Below are 15,109 nucleotides of genomic sequence, written 5' to 3' on the forward strand. Positions count from 1 at the left end.
CAGTCACTATTCTGGTGTTAGATCTTGCGTGTCTCATCCTCCAGAGCTGCATTCACTATTCTGGTGTTCGATCTTGCGTGTCTCATCCTCCAGAGCTGCAGTCACTATTCTGGTGTTAGATCTTGTGTGTCTCATCCTCCAGAGCTGCATTCACTATTCTGGTGTTAGATCTTGTGTGTATCATCCTCCAGAGCTGCAGTCACTATTCTGTCTTATTCTCCTTTCTCAATCACGCACTTATTTTTTCTTCCTGACTGATCTTGAAATCTGCACAATGTCCGTTCTTTCAGTGTTTTTTTTTTCACCCATAGAAAGTTATGAAGAAGTTACGCTGCAAAAATACATGTGTATTCTTGTGACATTTTTGGTGGGTAAAATTAACTTTATTAAACATGTACTGTAGAGAAAGCACACATGTAATCCGCACCCAAAAATGATGCTAAACTCTAAAAACCCGGGTTTTTTTTTACCACAGTTTTTACTGCTAAGAGAGCAGGTTTTGGCTGCAATAAAAAAAACGCTGTGTGTGAACGTAGTCTTACTCATATGAGCGGAGCACAGTCCGGACTGTAGAGCAGCAGAGCACTGTGTGACGGCTGCGCTGCTTCTTGCTGGACAAGTGGCTGATGCTGCGCACGGTGCAATATTTAAGGTTTTAAAGTGCAAAACCCACATAATGTGCTCGGCGTGTAACGCAGGGATGGTGGGGCAGATTGAGGGAGGATTCTTTCATGTTCATCTTCAGAAATCTCCACCATTGTGAGCGCTGAGTCACTATAAATCTTGGCAGTGGACTGAATCCATTTCCCCTGTGTAGGATGATGGGAAGCGTAGTAGTGAAGTCTGGCCGGGGCCCCTCTTTTGCAGAGTTGTCGTTGCGGCCGCTGTTTCTCATTTTTTAGCTATAATGAGGTTCGAAGAACAGAAGTGTGTAATTTGTGCGCAGCAGAGCAGATAATGGCGGTAATTAGTGACCGGAGATTACGGCTGCGCTCTGACGGACGCGCGTCTCCTTTACTTGCTAAATGATCCTGTAGTGCATTATATCTGAATACAATTATCAGACGATGGACGCTAGACAGACGCTGATCTAACCAGCCGTAAGCGAGAGACTCCACGGCCTCCTCACATCCGAGCACACGTCTGTGAAAGAGCCAACGCACTCCTGTATATATTGCTTCATTTCTGTAACTTACTACCTCTGCTGGAAGTCAGTGAATGAGAGCTCTAGTTGATGGCTATTTCTGCTCACAGATGACAGTTTTTACATCGTATCAGTGCTTACAATCCTTCTAGAGCTGAATTTTTAAAATAGGATAAATATGCCGGCCCTCGGAGTGGTTTTCCCACTGTGACAGACAGACAGCAGTGGTTTAAGACTTTCCTCACTATGAGGCCACAGTCTGGATGTTTACATAGTTGGTATACAGAAAATAGATACCACGTTATTTGTACTGGTGGCAGTCTGCTGGCAAAAACCTCAGCTGCTCCTCCTGCTGTCCCGCAAGTCTGTCTCCAAGTGCAGCATGGCGCACACCCACGACTCATCAGTCAACTCTCTTGGCAGCAGTAACCTGCATACATTTCACAATTTGTGCACCCCTGCAACTACTCAGTCATCACATCATTGTCACACACAGGTACCAGTGTCCAATGATCACTGCTGTGTCTAGTCCTCGTTACACTCAGACCTCATTACCCAGACTCCTCCAATGTAGCTACTCCTTACATTCAGACATCACGACTCCGATATCCGGTGTGGCTGGCTATGGAGCAGCCACACAAGGAGAGTCTGAGGTTTAATCAATCCAGAGGAGTCTGTCAAGGGCTAGCCACAGAAAAGTCCATTGCATGCTTAGTCCTTTCTATACGTCTAGCGCAGTACTCGGCCTCTTTTGGTATGGGCACTCTTTTACCTACTCAACCATGGCAGAGAAGTCCGAGTACTGCTGTATGAGCATAAAGAGACATTTATTCAATTGTTTACATCATAAAACACATATAATACGGGGAAAAAGGAAAAAGAACCACTAGGTGGCACAATATAGCTGGAAAACAGCACAAGGGTATGGCATTACATCAACAATTTATTATGGGCCATTCTATATATATATATATATATATATATATATATATATATAGCAAGTGAAATACAAATAGTGGCATTAAAAGTATAATGAAGTCTATAAAAATAACTATATTATGCCACTAAAAAGCCAAATCACTGTATGATATTTGCTATATATATGCACATAGCACACAAGAAAGAGGATCACAGATTAAGTCACAAGAGACTCTCATAAAGTATCCAATAAATATCAGTAGTCCCAATAAAAGGAGGGGATATAAATAGATATTACATATAATATTAAATAATGACTAGAGAGAAAAAAGTGCTTATTGTGCAAGCCTGATAAATACATACATAGCCATCATATAGCCTGTGCTAAATAGAAAGTGCCATGCGCCATGTGCAAAATATAGCCTAACGTTACATCAGATAGTAACTCTAAGTAAAGTGCAGTCACTTGCTGAATGGTAACATACCCGAATGTTGGAGACCAGCTCAGCCCGACGCGAGTTTCGCCTTGGCTTTGATGAGGGAGAATGGTTCTTTTTCCTTTTTCCCGTATTATATGTGTTTTATGATGTAAACAATTGAATAAATATATATTTTCTAATAAATGAAGAGTGTATCATATTTATTGGAATATCATGTAATAGTAGATACACGTCAAATCGTTATTTCGTTTTTTGTATGATAAATGAGCATAAAGAGGACAAGACACACTAAGAGTCTGAATTGAGATCTTAGTATGTAGATTTTACCGGTGTGGCTAGTTCTCTTAAAACTCCTCCTGTTTTTGTCACTCCTTTTCTCCCTCAGACATGGGCTCAGACTCCTGTGGTGTGGCTACTCCTTTACATAGACATCCCTAGGACAGCAGTTTGAGCACTGTTGCCAGAGTGTGAGGAGTTATAAGGTCCATGTACTCACACATGGATATTAGGATAGCACCTCAGCGCCTCTTGGAGTGGCTAGCAGTCAGAATTAGCCTCTGTGCTCGCCCTTCTGGTGGCTAGCACTAGCACTGCTGGCAGATGCACTTGTTTTGATTAGTTGTTGTTTGGTTGCTTTTTTTCTCTCTGCTCTGTTGGGGCAGAGGTGAAATTTGTGATTATAGGGAGTCTGTGGTAGTCTGAGACACGCCCCCTGCCACAGTGATAATTGGTTTATTCTGCTGCATTGTTCCTCCCACTATGGCTCCCTCTGCTTTTCACTGGCTGCTGTGTATAACACAAGTCTAACCAAGCCTTTAGCGCCCTCCACGTATTAACCCCTTAATGACAGCCAATACGTCTTTTAACTGACCTGAGATAAAAGAGAATAGCCTCCCCATACAGGCGAGAATCCAGCAGCTGTACACTATAGCTGACAACTTGCTGGATCAGCCATGATCAATGTTTGCACCATCCAGAGTGTGGGGGCTTCCTCTTTATCCCAATTGGCGCCCTCAGATCGTGAATTTTTGGTCCTGATGTTTGCCATGGCAATTCAAGGCCAAATAGCGGCCCTAGAGTCTGACGGCTGTAGTAATCTGTTCAGAAATTAGAGCCATTTAGGTGGTAAAAACACACATTTTCATTTCTGTCATACCACTTTGCATTAATTACTGAAAAGCTCCTGAAGGGTTAATAAACTACCTGACAGCAGTTTTCAATATGTCAGGGGGTGCTGTTTTTAAAATGGTATCACTTTTGGGGGTTTTACAATATATAGGCCCCCTAAAGTCACTTCAAACACGGATAAGTAGCTAAAATAATAGATTTTGTAAGTTTCCTTAAAAAAAGTGAAAAAGTATTGGTACATTTTTAAACCTCCTAAAATGCTAACAAAATAAAAGAACATTTTACAAACGGTGCTGATGTAATGCCGACATGAGGGAAATGTTATTTATTAATGTTTTGCAATGGTATGACTATCTGGATTAAAGGGATACTCATTCAAAGTTTGAAAATTGCTAATTTTTTTTACATTTTTCTCACATTTGATATTTTTTATAAATAAACACAAAACCTATCGACCTAAATTTGCCATTATCATAAAGTATAATGTGTCATGAAACAACAATCTCAAAATCACCGGGATTTGTTGAAGCGTTCCAGAGTTATTACCACAAAAAGTGACACTTGTCAGATTTTAAAAAATTGGCTCCGTCACTAAGGGGTTAAAGGCAAATGTGAGGAAATCGCCCTTGGGATCAGCAGGAGACTGGCCACAAACAGGGGAGACGCCATCTCGGCCCACATGCAGCTATCTGTCACTAGGCTGCAGCCTCCATATCATAGACCTTAATGTCACATGCAGGGGTAACTTTCTTCCTTGCCATAAAAACCCCACTGCTGTCAGGTTAGTCAAGCTTAGGACTCCTGCCAATGAAAGGCAGATACGGGGCCAAGTCCTAGATATTCGTGCTGCTGTTTAACCCCGGCTACCAACCTCCATACACCATTATCAGTCGGCGGCAGGAGGGTGGTGATAGCAGGCAGCTCCAGAATAATAACTTACACTTGGCAGCTTGTGAATTACATTGAGAGCACGGCTAAGCTCGGCTTCTTCGGAGTGACTACATGTTTCCTGCTGTACTTGTTTCATTGCATTAACCCAATGTAAATAGCTGAACGCAAGAAGTGGTTTCTCCAACTCTACCACAACATCCTACTTCTGGCTACTGCAGTCTCCAGATTATTCATCCTACTGTGACCAGCATCTTAAGTACTTAGTAGAGCCCCTCTGGCTGCTATAACCTGCTGCAGACATGATGCATGGTCAGACACCAGCTTCTGGCAGTGTTTCGGAGAATAGTCTTGGGTTTGCTGCTCCAGATGTCTTTTTCACAATCCACCAAAAACTGCACCCTGCATCGCTGCAGGCATTATCTTGACCCCGCCCTGCGTCGCTGCAGGCATTACCTCGCCCTGCAGGCATTACCTTGCCCTCACCCTGTGTTGCTGCAGGCATTACCTTGACCTGCGTCGCTGCAGGCATTCTTTCCCTTGCTCTGCGTCACTGCAGGCATTACCTTGCCCTCACCTTGTCGCTGCAGGCATTCTTTCCCTTGCCCTGCGACACTGCAGGCATTACCTTGCCCTCACCATGTCACTGCAGGCATTACCTTGCCCTCACCCTGTCGCTGCAGGCATTACCTTGCCCCTGCTCTGCTTCGCTGCAGGTATTGCCGAGCCTGACCTGCATTGCCAAATCCCCGTTCTGCGCTGCTGCAGGCATCGCTGAGCCCGACATATATTGCTGCAGGTATTGCTGCGTTTACGCTCTTTTGAGAGGGATGCTTTATTCTTCCATCTCAAGACATAACTCTAATCCACATTCCCAAAAAGTTCCAGTTTTGCCTCATTGCTCCACAGAACAGAATCCCAGAACTTCTGATTTTCGTAGGTTAATTTACTTGTGCTTTTGGATCAACAGAAGTGACGTCTTGGAATAGAGCATGTGCCTTAATGTTGAATTGACATCTCAGCATCTGTTGCCATCAAATCTTTCTCAGGTCTTTTGCAGGCGCTGGAGGTTTTTGAGCAGCAGCCTCCTCAGGTATCGGAGATTGCTTCCTCATGCAGCCATGTTCATGTAGTGTAGCTGGAGGAGTTTCTATGTGAACTTTGCTTCTAGCTCTAGTGTAAAGGACAGACAATGATCTCTCATGTGTTTGGACCACTCTACTAACAATGGCTGGGGTAAGGTTCCTCAGGAACACTGCCAGAAGCTGGTGTCTGGTGATGCATCACTCCAACACAAGTGGCATTTTTTGGTGAATTCGCAGAAATCTTTTGTCATGTTAGTTGTTGAACTTTTATAGGAATCTTGTTACCTTGTTTAATTTCATACACAAGAAAGTTTAAGTTTTACTAAGGAACAGAATTTGCAGTGGGAGAATAACGGTGATCGCAATTCCGCAGTGGCAGCACAGCCGGCTGTGTACAAGAGTTGCACAGACTCTACAGCAAAATTGTGACCTTTCAATCCGCATCTTCTCCATTACCTGCTGAAGTACACATCTGATAAATAACATGCACAGATTGTTAATCAGAAATCTTTATTGTTTCTGCTGATTTCTGTGATGAGTTGTGGGAGCCCCTTCCGGGCCCTGAACAAATTTTGCATCACAGTAATTCTATATGCATAGCATACAATGTAATACACACAGCAGGATATATGACCCATGAGTAATGAACAAATGACACTGTCCTAGCTGCTGTATGTGGAAGCCATTGCCTCCTGCTGCTGCCACAAGGTACTGCAGTTTCCTGCTCAGCGATGCAGTGACTGTTCCTTGCCAAAAAACCGATCACGATAGATAACTGCTTTAGACTCTGTCTCCACGATGTGGCAGAACTAGTTGTCTCACGCGCTGGATGTGATTGAACCCATGTTCTGACTGCAGCTCAGGAACCTGAGCGTCCTTCCTGTGCTGCAGGATCCTGCGACTAATATCGTGTATGCCTTGTCTCGGCGACTGCTGCGATGGGAGGACATTTTTCATACTATAAAAGGACTATAAATAAATGACTCTTCTCAGGTGTCGGTCCATAGAGGCGCTTTGAGACTGGGAATATGCGGCGCCTCACTCACGAGAAGCACAAATCACAATAGACATTATAAATCTTCGTCAGTCTCTGCAGATTTAAAGCTACAACATACGTTCTCCTGGGGAGGGGTCTGTTGTGTGGAGCTTTCCCCTCAAAACAGCAAAGTTCTTAAAAGTTTATATGTTCTCCATTGAGGTTTTAGTGTCAGCTGCCGCAAATCTGTGCAGTAGTATGGAGGATGGTGGTGTGACCCCCCATGTTTATATTTAGCTCAGGGTAATGGTTTATTACACCAGTGACTTATAGACGGTGGTCTCCAACATACACAGTATATAGCCCTCGCCCTGGAGGGGCTGAGCACAGCAGAGTCCGCAGGGAGTGGCTCCTGGTCCAGACTTGTCGCTGGTTTACATTCTTCACGTTTTCCAAAATATAAAGAAATCTAAGGCAGACTGTAAAGAAAAGAGATAGCATTTACCCGGAGCAGCGGCCGCTCGTCCCACATCACATACGGTATAGATCCATCAGTCCTAGGGCAGATGTGGGACGAACAGCCCCTCTGGGTCCATACAATGTGTGATATAGGACGAGCAGCCCCTTCTATCACACACTGTACAGAGTAAGCAGAGAGGGGGCTGCCCGTTCTACACTGGACCCTACAATACCAAGAAGGATGCTGCTCGCCCCCATTCTCGTACTGTATACTAGCTTGCGCAAGTCAGCTTTTCTTCTCCATTCAGGCCTAAAGTGTTCTAGTTTCCGGTGACCAGGGAGCAGTGCATTGTGGGAGCTCCTGTTCCACATACGATGTGTGAAGCTTTTATTTTTCAGCCTGAAATACAGCGTTTTGTCAGGTATCCGTATCCGACCACCACGGCTTATGTCCTTATCAAAGGCAGCATTCAGAGTTGTGATGGAATTTTGGGTTCCTGTATTCTGTTTTATTTTACTGTAAATGTTTGTTTAAATGCCCAGAGGTGAAAAAAAAAAATGTCTGCTTTGTGTCGCAAAGGTTATCGGGGGGGTAGACTGAGCCTTAGTTGTTACTAGAGAATAGGACATACAATGTCCCCCTGCATCTCCCTCAATCTTATAGATTTTCATACAATACCCTGAGGATAGGGAATATAAAAGAGACAGCATTGTGCAGGATCTAAGCGCAATATTAAAAATATCACACATAATAGTGCAAAGCCGATGCACTCATCAAACTCAGGTTGAAGGAACAGCGTATTGGCCCTGGGGGGTATCCCAACCAAGAACCAAGGTCCTAGCTGCTCGGTCTGCTACACGGCTCCTGGTCAGTGAGGTGATCCTCAATCCTCCGCAGGTGAAAAGAAGCAGAAATCCAGTCTGGTGCAGGCACCCCCGAAAATTGTAACGTGATAGATCGGCTTATCTAAAAAACAATTTTGTCGAAATTTAAAAGCACCAAGTAAAAAGAACGCATTTCAGCTTGATAAAATCATTCATCAGGTAAATATACATGTATTTTACCTGCTGAAGGCTTTTTTTCAAGCCAAAACGTGTTGTTTTTATTTTGTACATTTAGAATACAAAAACTTTTTTTTTAAATAAGCCGATCCATCACATGTTACAATTTTCGGGAGCGCCGACATCAAACTGGATTTCTGCTTCTTTTCAATCTTCTAGAATGTAAGTGCCTATGGTCAGGACTCCTCCCCAGTTTTTCTATCACCTCTGTATACACTGAATAGCCACGTTATTACAGCCCGCCATCTAGGAGCTCATTGGATCTTCATTTGTCTTCAGCATGATGCAACAAAAAATTGGATCCATGTCATCGGGCAAAGAAATGACGCTGCCCAGTGAGATATTAAGGGAGGAAACTAAAAATACAACAAAGCCACCGAGCCTGTGCATCTGTCATCTATTCTGGGCTATGATGCCAGCATGTTTTGGTTTTGTTTTTAATACTACAGCTTTTCTTCATCAGATTGATTCTTCACTGTCACCTGGGATCCTTTCATCAGACTGATTCTTCATGTTCTCCTCTGATCCTTTCATCAGGCCAATCCCTCATATTCGCCTTTGATCCTCTCAAACATTCTTCTGTCTCCTCTGATCCTTTCATCAGACTGATTCTTTACATTCTCCTGATTTTCTCATGAGATTCTTCACATTCTCCTCTGATCCTTTCACCAGGCCAGTCCCTCATCACACAGATTATTCAGTTTCTTTTGATCCTTTCATCATACTGATTCTTCACATTCTCCTCTGATTTTCTCATGAGCCGATTCTTCACATTCTTCTCTGATCCTTTCATCAGGCCAATCCTTCACATTCACCTCTTGTCATCTCGTCAGACAGATTCTTCAGCCTCCTCTGATCCTTTCATCAGACCGATTCTTTACATTCTTCTCTGATACTTTCATCAGACAGATTGTTCACAATCTCCTGATCCTTTCATCAGCATATTTCTTCGGATCACAGAATCTTATCATTGTTCTAGTCGCTGTTGTGCGGCACCAGAAAACCCCAGAAGGCTGGCAGTGAAACCCAAGTCCCAAGTAATTTAACACTGATCATCAGGCCTCAGTCACTGCGATCAATGGAATTTTCTACTCTTTCTTGAATCAGTCTTTGTATGAAATCACATTAGACTGATGACCCGGAGTACAACAAAATCCAGTGACCAGTTTAATGTCCATTCAGGATGATCCAACTGTGAAAAGATGAGGGTCTCTAATACAGTGGCTATTCAGTGTAAAGCCTGCAAGCTCTGTGGCCAGGACTCCTTCCTCATGTATTTTGGATGCATGGTCTCCTGTAGTTGTTGATGTGGTGGCACATTAATGTCAGACAATCTTCTCCTGCTGTCAGGATATTTCCCTCTCTTTGTGCATTATATTTTCCAGACCTAGATTGACTAATGTCAGGAGGGTCAGACATTCGGTACGGGTGATTTGTGCTCTGTCAGGTCTTTTCACAGTGAGTGGCTGGAGCTATTAACGTTAAATTGAAGTCTATGACCTGACCTGAAATTACTTCAGTGTAACAATATATGAAATAAAATATTGCTGCGTAATGGTGACAAGTGTGACAGAAGACTAGGAGTCAAATGCTGCAGAAAGTGGCAGTGTGTGTGCTGGGAGTGTCTGTAAATCGCCCAGTGAGACCACATAAAAAAAATGGACTTGGATATCCGCAGTCTCACCCCAAGAAGCTACAATGCATGACACACCCAAGGTTGGGTGGTTCACTCCATCCCCAAAGACCTGGAGTGACAGAGACATGGTGCTGCTCCTCCCTGGCCACCATCCTGGCTCACAGAAGCCATCATGTTGTACAGAAATGTCAATAGGAGCCATGTGACGGCTCCGTATACATCCATCCTCCACCCTGGCATTCTGCCGGCTCTAACAGATCAGGTCACATCACAAGATCCTAACTGTATAAGTAAGTACACCCCTCCTACACACTCTCTACACCTCTTCTGCTACACCTTGAATTATTGTTCAGACTTGTCTGCCTGCAGCCTGTATCTACCAGTGAAGAACAAGTTCCGTCATATCCCATCGCTTCTATCTGGATTTTGGGTCCATATTTCCTGACACTAACCTAAGTGTACCCCGCAAAGGGGGTATACAAAGAGAATTAGGGGTAGGCACCTAATATTGGGGAGAAACACCCTATGGCTCCTGCTGTAATGACCCTGCAGCTCTTCTGCATAGACACCTGAGGGCACCGCGCACCATGAACCCCTATATAATCTGCAGACGAGGGGAGACTGGTTCTGATAAAGCATCTTTATTCCACAGGTAAATGTACACAGTCCACCACAGACACCTGGAAGACATCCTATAGCCTGATGAGAGTTGTAATACACGTGACCCAAGCTCCAGGCTGGCTGATGGTGAGTAGGACAGTGTAATCTTGGGCTATAGTATGAATACACTGACTGGGGAGGGGTCACTTACTGTGCCTTGCAAAAGTATTCGGCCCCCTGGAACTTTTCAACATTTTCCCACATATCATGCTTCAAACAAAGATACCAAATGTTAATTTTTGGTGAAGAATCAACAACAAGTGGAACACAATTGTGAAGTTGAATGAAATATATTGGTTATTTTAAGTTTTTGTGGAAATTCAAAAACTAAAATGTGGGGCGTGCAATATTGTGCCCCTTTAACTTAATACTTTGTTGCGCCACCTTTTGCTGCGATTACAGCTGCAAGTCGCTTGGGGTATGTGTCTGTCCGTTTTGTACATCGAGAGACTGAAATTCTTGCCCATTCGTCCTTGGCAAACAGCTCGAGCTCAGTGAGGTTTGATGGAGATAGTTTGTGAACAGCAGTTTTCAGCTCTTTCCACAGATTCTCGATTGGATTGAAGTCTGGACTTTGACTTGGCCATTCTAACACCTGGATACGTTTATTTGTGAATCATTCCATTGTAGATTTTGCTTTATGTTTGGGATCATTGTCTTGTTGGAGTCTACAAAAGACCTGAGACTGGGACGAGGATTTGTCTTCCAACAGGTTTTCTTCAAGACTTGTCCTGTATTTGGCTCCATCCATCTTCCCATCAATTTTAACCATCTTTCTTGTCCCTGCTGAAGAAAAGCAGGCCCAAACCATGATGATGCCACCACCATGTTTGACAGTGAGGATGGTGTGTTCAGGGTGATGAGCTGTGTTGCCTTTACGCCAAACATATCGTTTGGCAATGTTGCCAAAAAGTTCGATTTTGGTTTCATCTGACCAGAGCACCTTCTTCTACATGTTTGGTGTGTCTCCCAGGTGACTTGTTGCAAAATTTAAATGACACTTTTTATGGATATCTTTGAGAAATGGCTTTCTTCTTGCCACTCTTCAATAAAGGCCAGATTTGTGCAGTGTACGACTGATTGTTGTCCTATGGACAGACTGTCCTACCTCAGCTGTAGATCTCTGCAGTTCATCCAGAGATGAACATGGGCCTCTTGGCTGCATCTCTGATCAGTCTTCTTGTTTGAGATGAAAGTTTAGAGGGACGGCCGGGTCTTGGAAGATTTGCATTGGTGATACATTTTGTATCCAAATCCAGCTTTAAACTTCTCCACAACAGTATCATGGACCTGCCTGTTGTGTTCCTTGGTCTTCATGTTGCTCTCTGTGCTTCAAACAGAACCCTGAGACTATCACAGAGCAGGTGAATTTATACGGAGACTTGATTACGCACAGGTAGATTATATTTGTCATCATTAGGCATTTAGGACAACATTGGATCATTCAGAGATTCACAATGAACTTCTGGAGTGAGTTTGCTGCACTTAAAGTAAAGGGGTCGAGTAATATTGCACACCCCACTTTTCAGTTTTTGAATTTTCACAAAATTGTAAAATAACCAATAAATTTAGTTCAACTTCAAAATTGTGTTCCACTTGTTGTTGATTCTTCACCAAAAATTTACATTTGGTATCTTTATGTTTGAACCATGATATGTGGGAAAAGGTTGAAAAGTTCCAGGGAGCCGAATACTTTCGCAAGGCACTGTACTTCCTGCGGCTATAGCTTGTGTACAGGACGTCACAGGATCCTGAAAGCTGTGACAGTAGCAGCAGGTTCTAGTGTTTACAGACAGCGCTCATGGCGCTGCGCAGACTCGTACAGCGGTTGTCGGACTTAGTTTTTACCCTTCTGGACAGAATTTGGCAAAAGTTCTGAGAGGAAATAAAAATGTGAACATAAAATAAGAGAATCTTATAGAAATAACGATCTCTTATGGCACATCATATTACATCTGCGGTCCGCGCTCCCACAATGCATCAGTCCAGGGCGCAGTCCGGTCTGCCGTGTCTCTGCCTGGTCCCAGCCATTAACAATTACTGCTGTTTCTGAACTCGCCGTTCTCTGTGATCTGCAATTTAGTCGGGTTTGTGGGGGAGATTCCGTTACGTGTTTGCATGCTGTACCTCTCTTTCAGCTGGGTTAAGGCGCTCATGAGCCGGGCGTTGGCAGCGTCCAAAGAGGCGATGCGCTTCTCCTGCAATGAGAGAACAGACATGACAGGAGGACCGACCCCTGCACGCAACACAGGAGAAGACCGGCCCCTGCATGCGGAGAAGGAGGACGATCCCCAGCACGCAACACAGGAGAAGACCGGCCCCTGCACGTGGAGAAGGAGGACGATCCCCTGCACGCAACACAGGAGAAGATCAGCCCCTGCACGCGGAGAAGGAGGACGATCCCATGCACGCAACACAGGAGGAGACCAGCCCCTGCAAGCGGAGAAGGAGGACGATCCCCTGCACGCAACACAGGAGGAGACCGGCCCCTGCACGTGGAGAAGGAGGACGATCCCCTGCACGCAACACAGGAGGAGACCGACCCCTGCACGTGGAGAAGGAGGACGATCCCCTGCACGCAACACAGGAGAAGACCGGCCCCTGCACACGGAGGAGGACCATCCCCTGCACGCAACACAGGAGAAGACCGGCCCCTGCACGCAGAGAAGGAGGACGATCCCCTGCATGCAACACAGAAGACCAGCCCCTGCACGCGGACAAGGAGGACGATCCCCTGCACGCAACACAGGAGATGTCCGGCCCCTGCACACGGAGGAGGACCATCCCCTGCACGCAACACAGAAGACCGACCCCTGCTCGCAACACAGAGGGGGAGGACCGTCGACTGCATGCGGAGAAGGAGGACAGGCCCCTGCACACGACACGGAGGACCGTCCCCCCACGCGCAACACGGAGGACTGTCCCCCCCCCTGCACATAACACGGAAGAGGACTGTCCCCCCCCCACGCGCGACAGAAGAAGACCGCCTCCCTGCGCGCGACACGGAGGAGGACCATCCCCCCCCTGCGCAACACGGACGAGGAGGACCGTCCCCTACAAGCCACCCCTTGAACATAAGGGAGGTATAAGTTCTGCAACTTTCCAATAGACGTCGGTGCTGATTGATCAGGGCAGTTTGGTTTGCCAGCCTTGATGAAGAGACATTTTGGGGTCGACTTATCACATCTATTACACCACAGAAAGGGACGGAAAAGCTTTGAAAAGTTGCTAAATTCTTGCACAATGAAGATTTGCGCAGAAATAGTGTGACATCTCTCATTTTCACTTTTAATCAACTTTGCTAAAATTCATTAAAACTGTGGCTTTTGTACCCCAGTAATGCTGCTAGAGTCTGTGAAGTACATAGAGGTGCACTCCACTTACGAGAGGCACCAAATTCATAGACTGTAGTGCACGTCTTATGAATTTAGCACCTCACCCTGCAAGACTGGTGCCACAAGGCAGTGCACTGCACCATTCCTAATGAACCTGGCACCTTTGTGGGTTCAGATCCATGTAAGAATTATACATCATGAATAAACACTGCAAGACTCTGGTGCCGAACGTAATCAGTGAATCCGCCGGGTGCATCTCACTCCTCACCTGCGCATCGATGATCTTCTGCTTGGAGTCCACCGCCGCCTGCATCTCGGCATGATCCTTCTTCAGCTCCTCCTCCACTGACATGAGCCTGTGGCAAAGTATGTGGTGAGTATAGCGCCATGTGCTCGCTCAGTATAAAGGACGTCGCTGTCAGTCCCAGTGTATTTGTGATGTCAGTGTAGCACCATGTGCTCGCTCAGTATAACAAACGTCGCTGTCAGTCCCAGTGTATATGTGATGTCAGTGTAGCACCATGTGCTCGCTCAGTATAAGGGACGTCGCTGTCAGTCCCAGTGTATATCTGATGTCAGTGTAGCACCATGTGCTCGCTCAGTGTAAGACACAGCCGTCCGTGCCAGTGTATATGTGATGTCAGTGTAGCACCATGTGCTCGCTCAGTATAACGGACGTCGCTGTCAGTTCCTGTGTATATGTGATGTCAGTGTAGCGCCATGTGCTCGCTCAGTATAAGGGACGTCGCTGTCAGTCCCAGTGTATATGTGGTGAGTGTAGCGCCATGTGCTCGCTCAGTATAAGGGACGTCGCTGTCAGTCCCAGTGTAGCGCCATGTGCTCGCTCAGTATAAGGGACGTCGCTGTCAGTCCCAGTGTATATGTGGTGAGTGTAGCGCCATGTGCTCGCTCAGTATAACAGATGTCGCTGTCAATCCCAGTGTATATGTGATGTCAGTGTAGCACCATGTGCTCGCTCAGTATAAGGGACGTCGCTGTCAGTCCGTGTATATGTGATGTCCGTGTAGCACCATGTGCTCGCTCAGTATAACGGACGTCGCTGTTGGTCCCAGTGTATATGTGATGTCAGTGTAGTGCCATGTGCTCGCTCAGTAAAAGGGACGTCGCTGTCAGTCCCAGTGTAGCGCCATGTGCTCGCTCAGTATAAGGGACGCCGCTGTCAGTCCCAGTGTATATGTGATGTCAGTGTAGCGCCATATGCTCGCTCAGTATAAGGGACATCGCTGTCAGTCCCAGTGTAGCGCCATGTGCTCGCTCAGTATAAGGGACGTCGCTGTCAGTCCCAGTGTATATGTGATGTCAGTGTAGCACCATGTGCTCGCTCAGTATAAGGGACGTCGGTCAGTCCCAGTGTATA

General features: G+C 45.6%; 2 protein-coding genes across 33 annotated transcripts in view; one reads left to right on the top strand and one right to left on the bottom strand.

The window, feature by feature from the left end:
- The window catches only part of TTLL11 (tubulin tyrosine ligase like 11), a 64,744-nt gene extending 54,232 nt beyond the window's left edge, over window positions 1-10,512 (top strand). The window contains exon 9 of the mRNA XM_069747385.1: window positions 10,389-10,512. Coding sequence (XP_069603486.1) covers window positions 10,389-10,501 — 113 coding nt within the window. The 3' untranslated portion in view covers window positions 10,502-10,512. The remainder of the gene's footprint in view (window positions 1-10,388) is intronic.
- The window catches only part of DAB2IP (DAB2 interacting protein), a 224,103-nt gene continuing 215,090 nt past the window's right edge, over window positions 6,097-15,109 (bottom strand). For 17 of the 32 annotated variants that reach the window (XM_069747409.1, XM_069747391.1, XM_069747411.1 and 14 more), the window contains 2 exons: window positions 14,000-14,087; window positions 10,362-12,594 (listed from right to left, as the gene is read on the bottom strand). In XM_069747409.1, coding sequence (XP_069603510.1) covers window positions 12,427-12,594; window positions 14,000-14,087 — 256 coding nt within the window. In that variant the 3' untranslated portion in view covers window positions 10,362-12,426. Of the gene's footprint in view, window positions 7,059-10,361; window positions 12,595-13,999; window positions 14,088-15,109 lie in introns of those variants that run through there. The other 15 variants (XM_069747414.1, XM_069747403.1, XM_069747416.1 and 12 more) reach the window with 2 other exon arrangements.

Source organism: Ranitomeya imitator, chromosome 2, assembly GCF_032444005.1.
Source record: "Ranitomeya imitator isolate aRanImi1 chromosome 2, aRanImi1.pri, whole genome shotgun sequence".
NCBI lineage: Eukaryota > Metazoa > Chordata > Amphibia > Anura > Dendrobatidae > Ranitomeya > Ranitomeya imitator.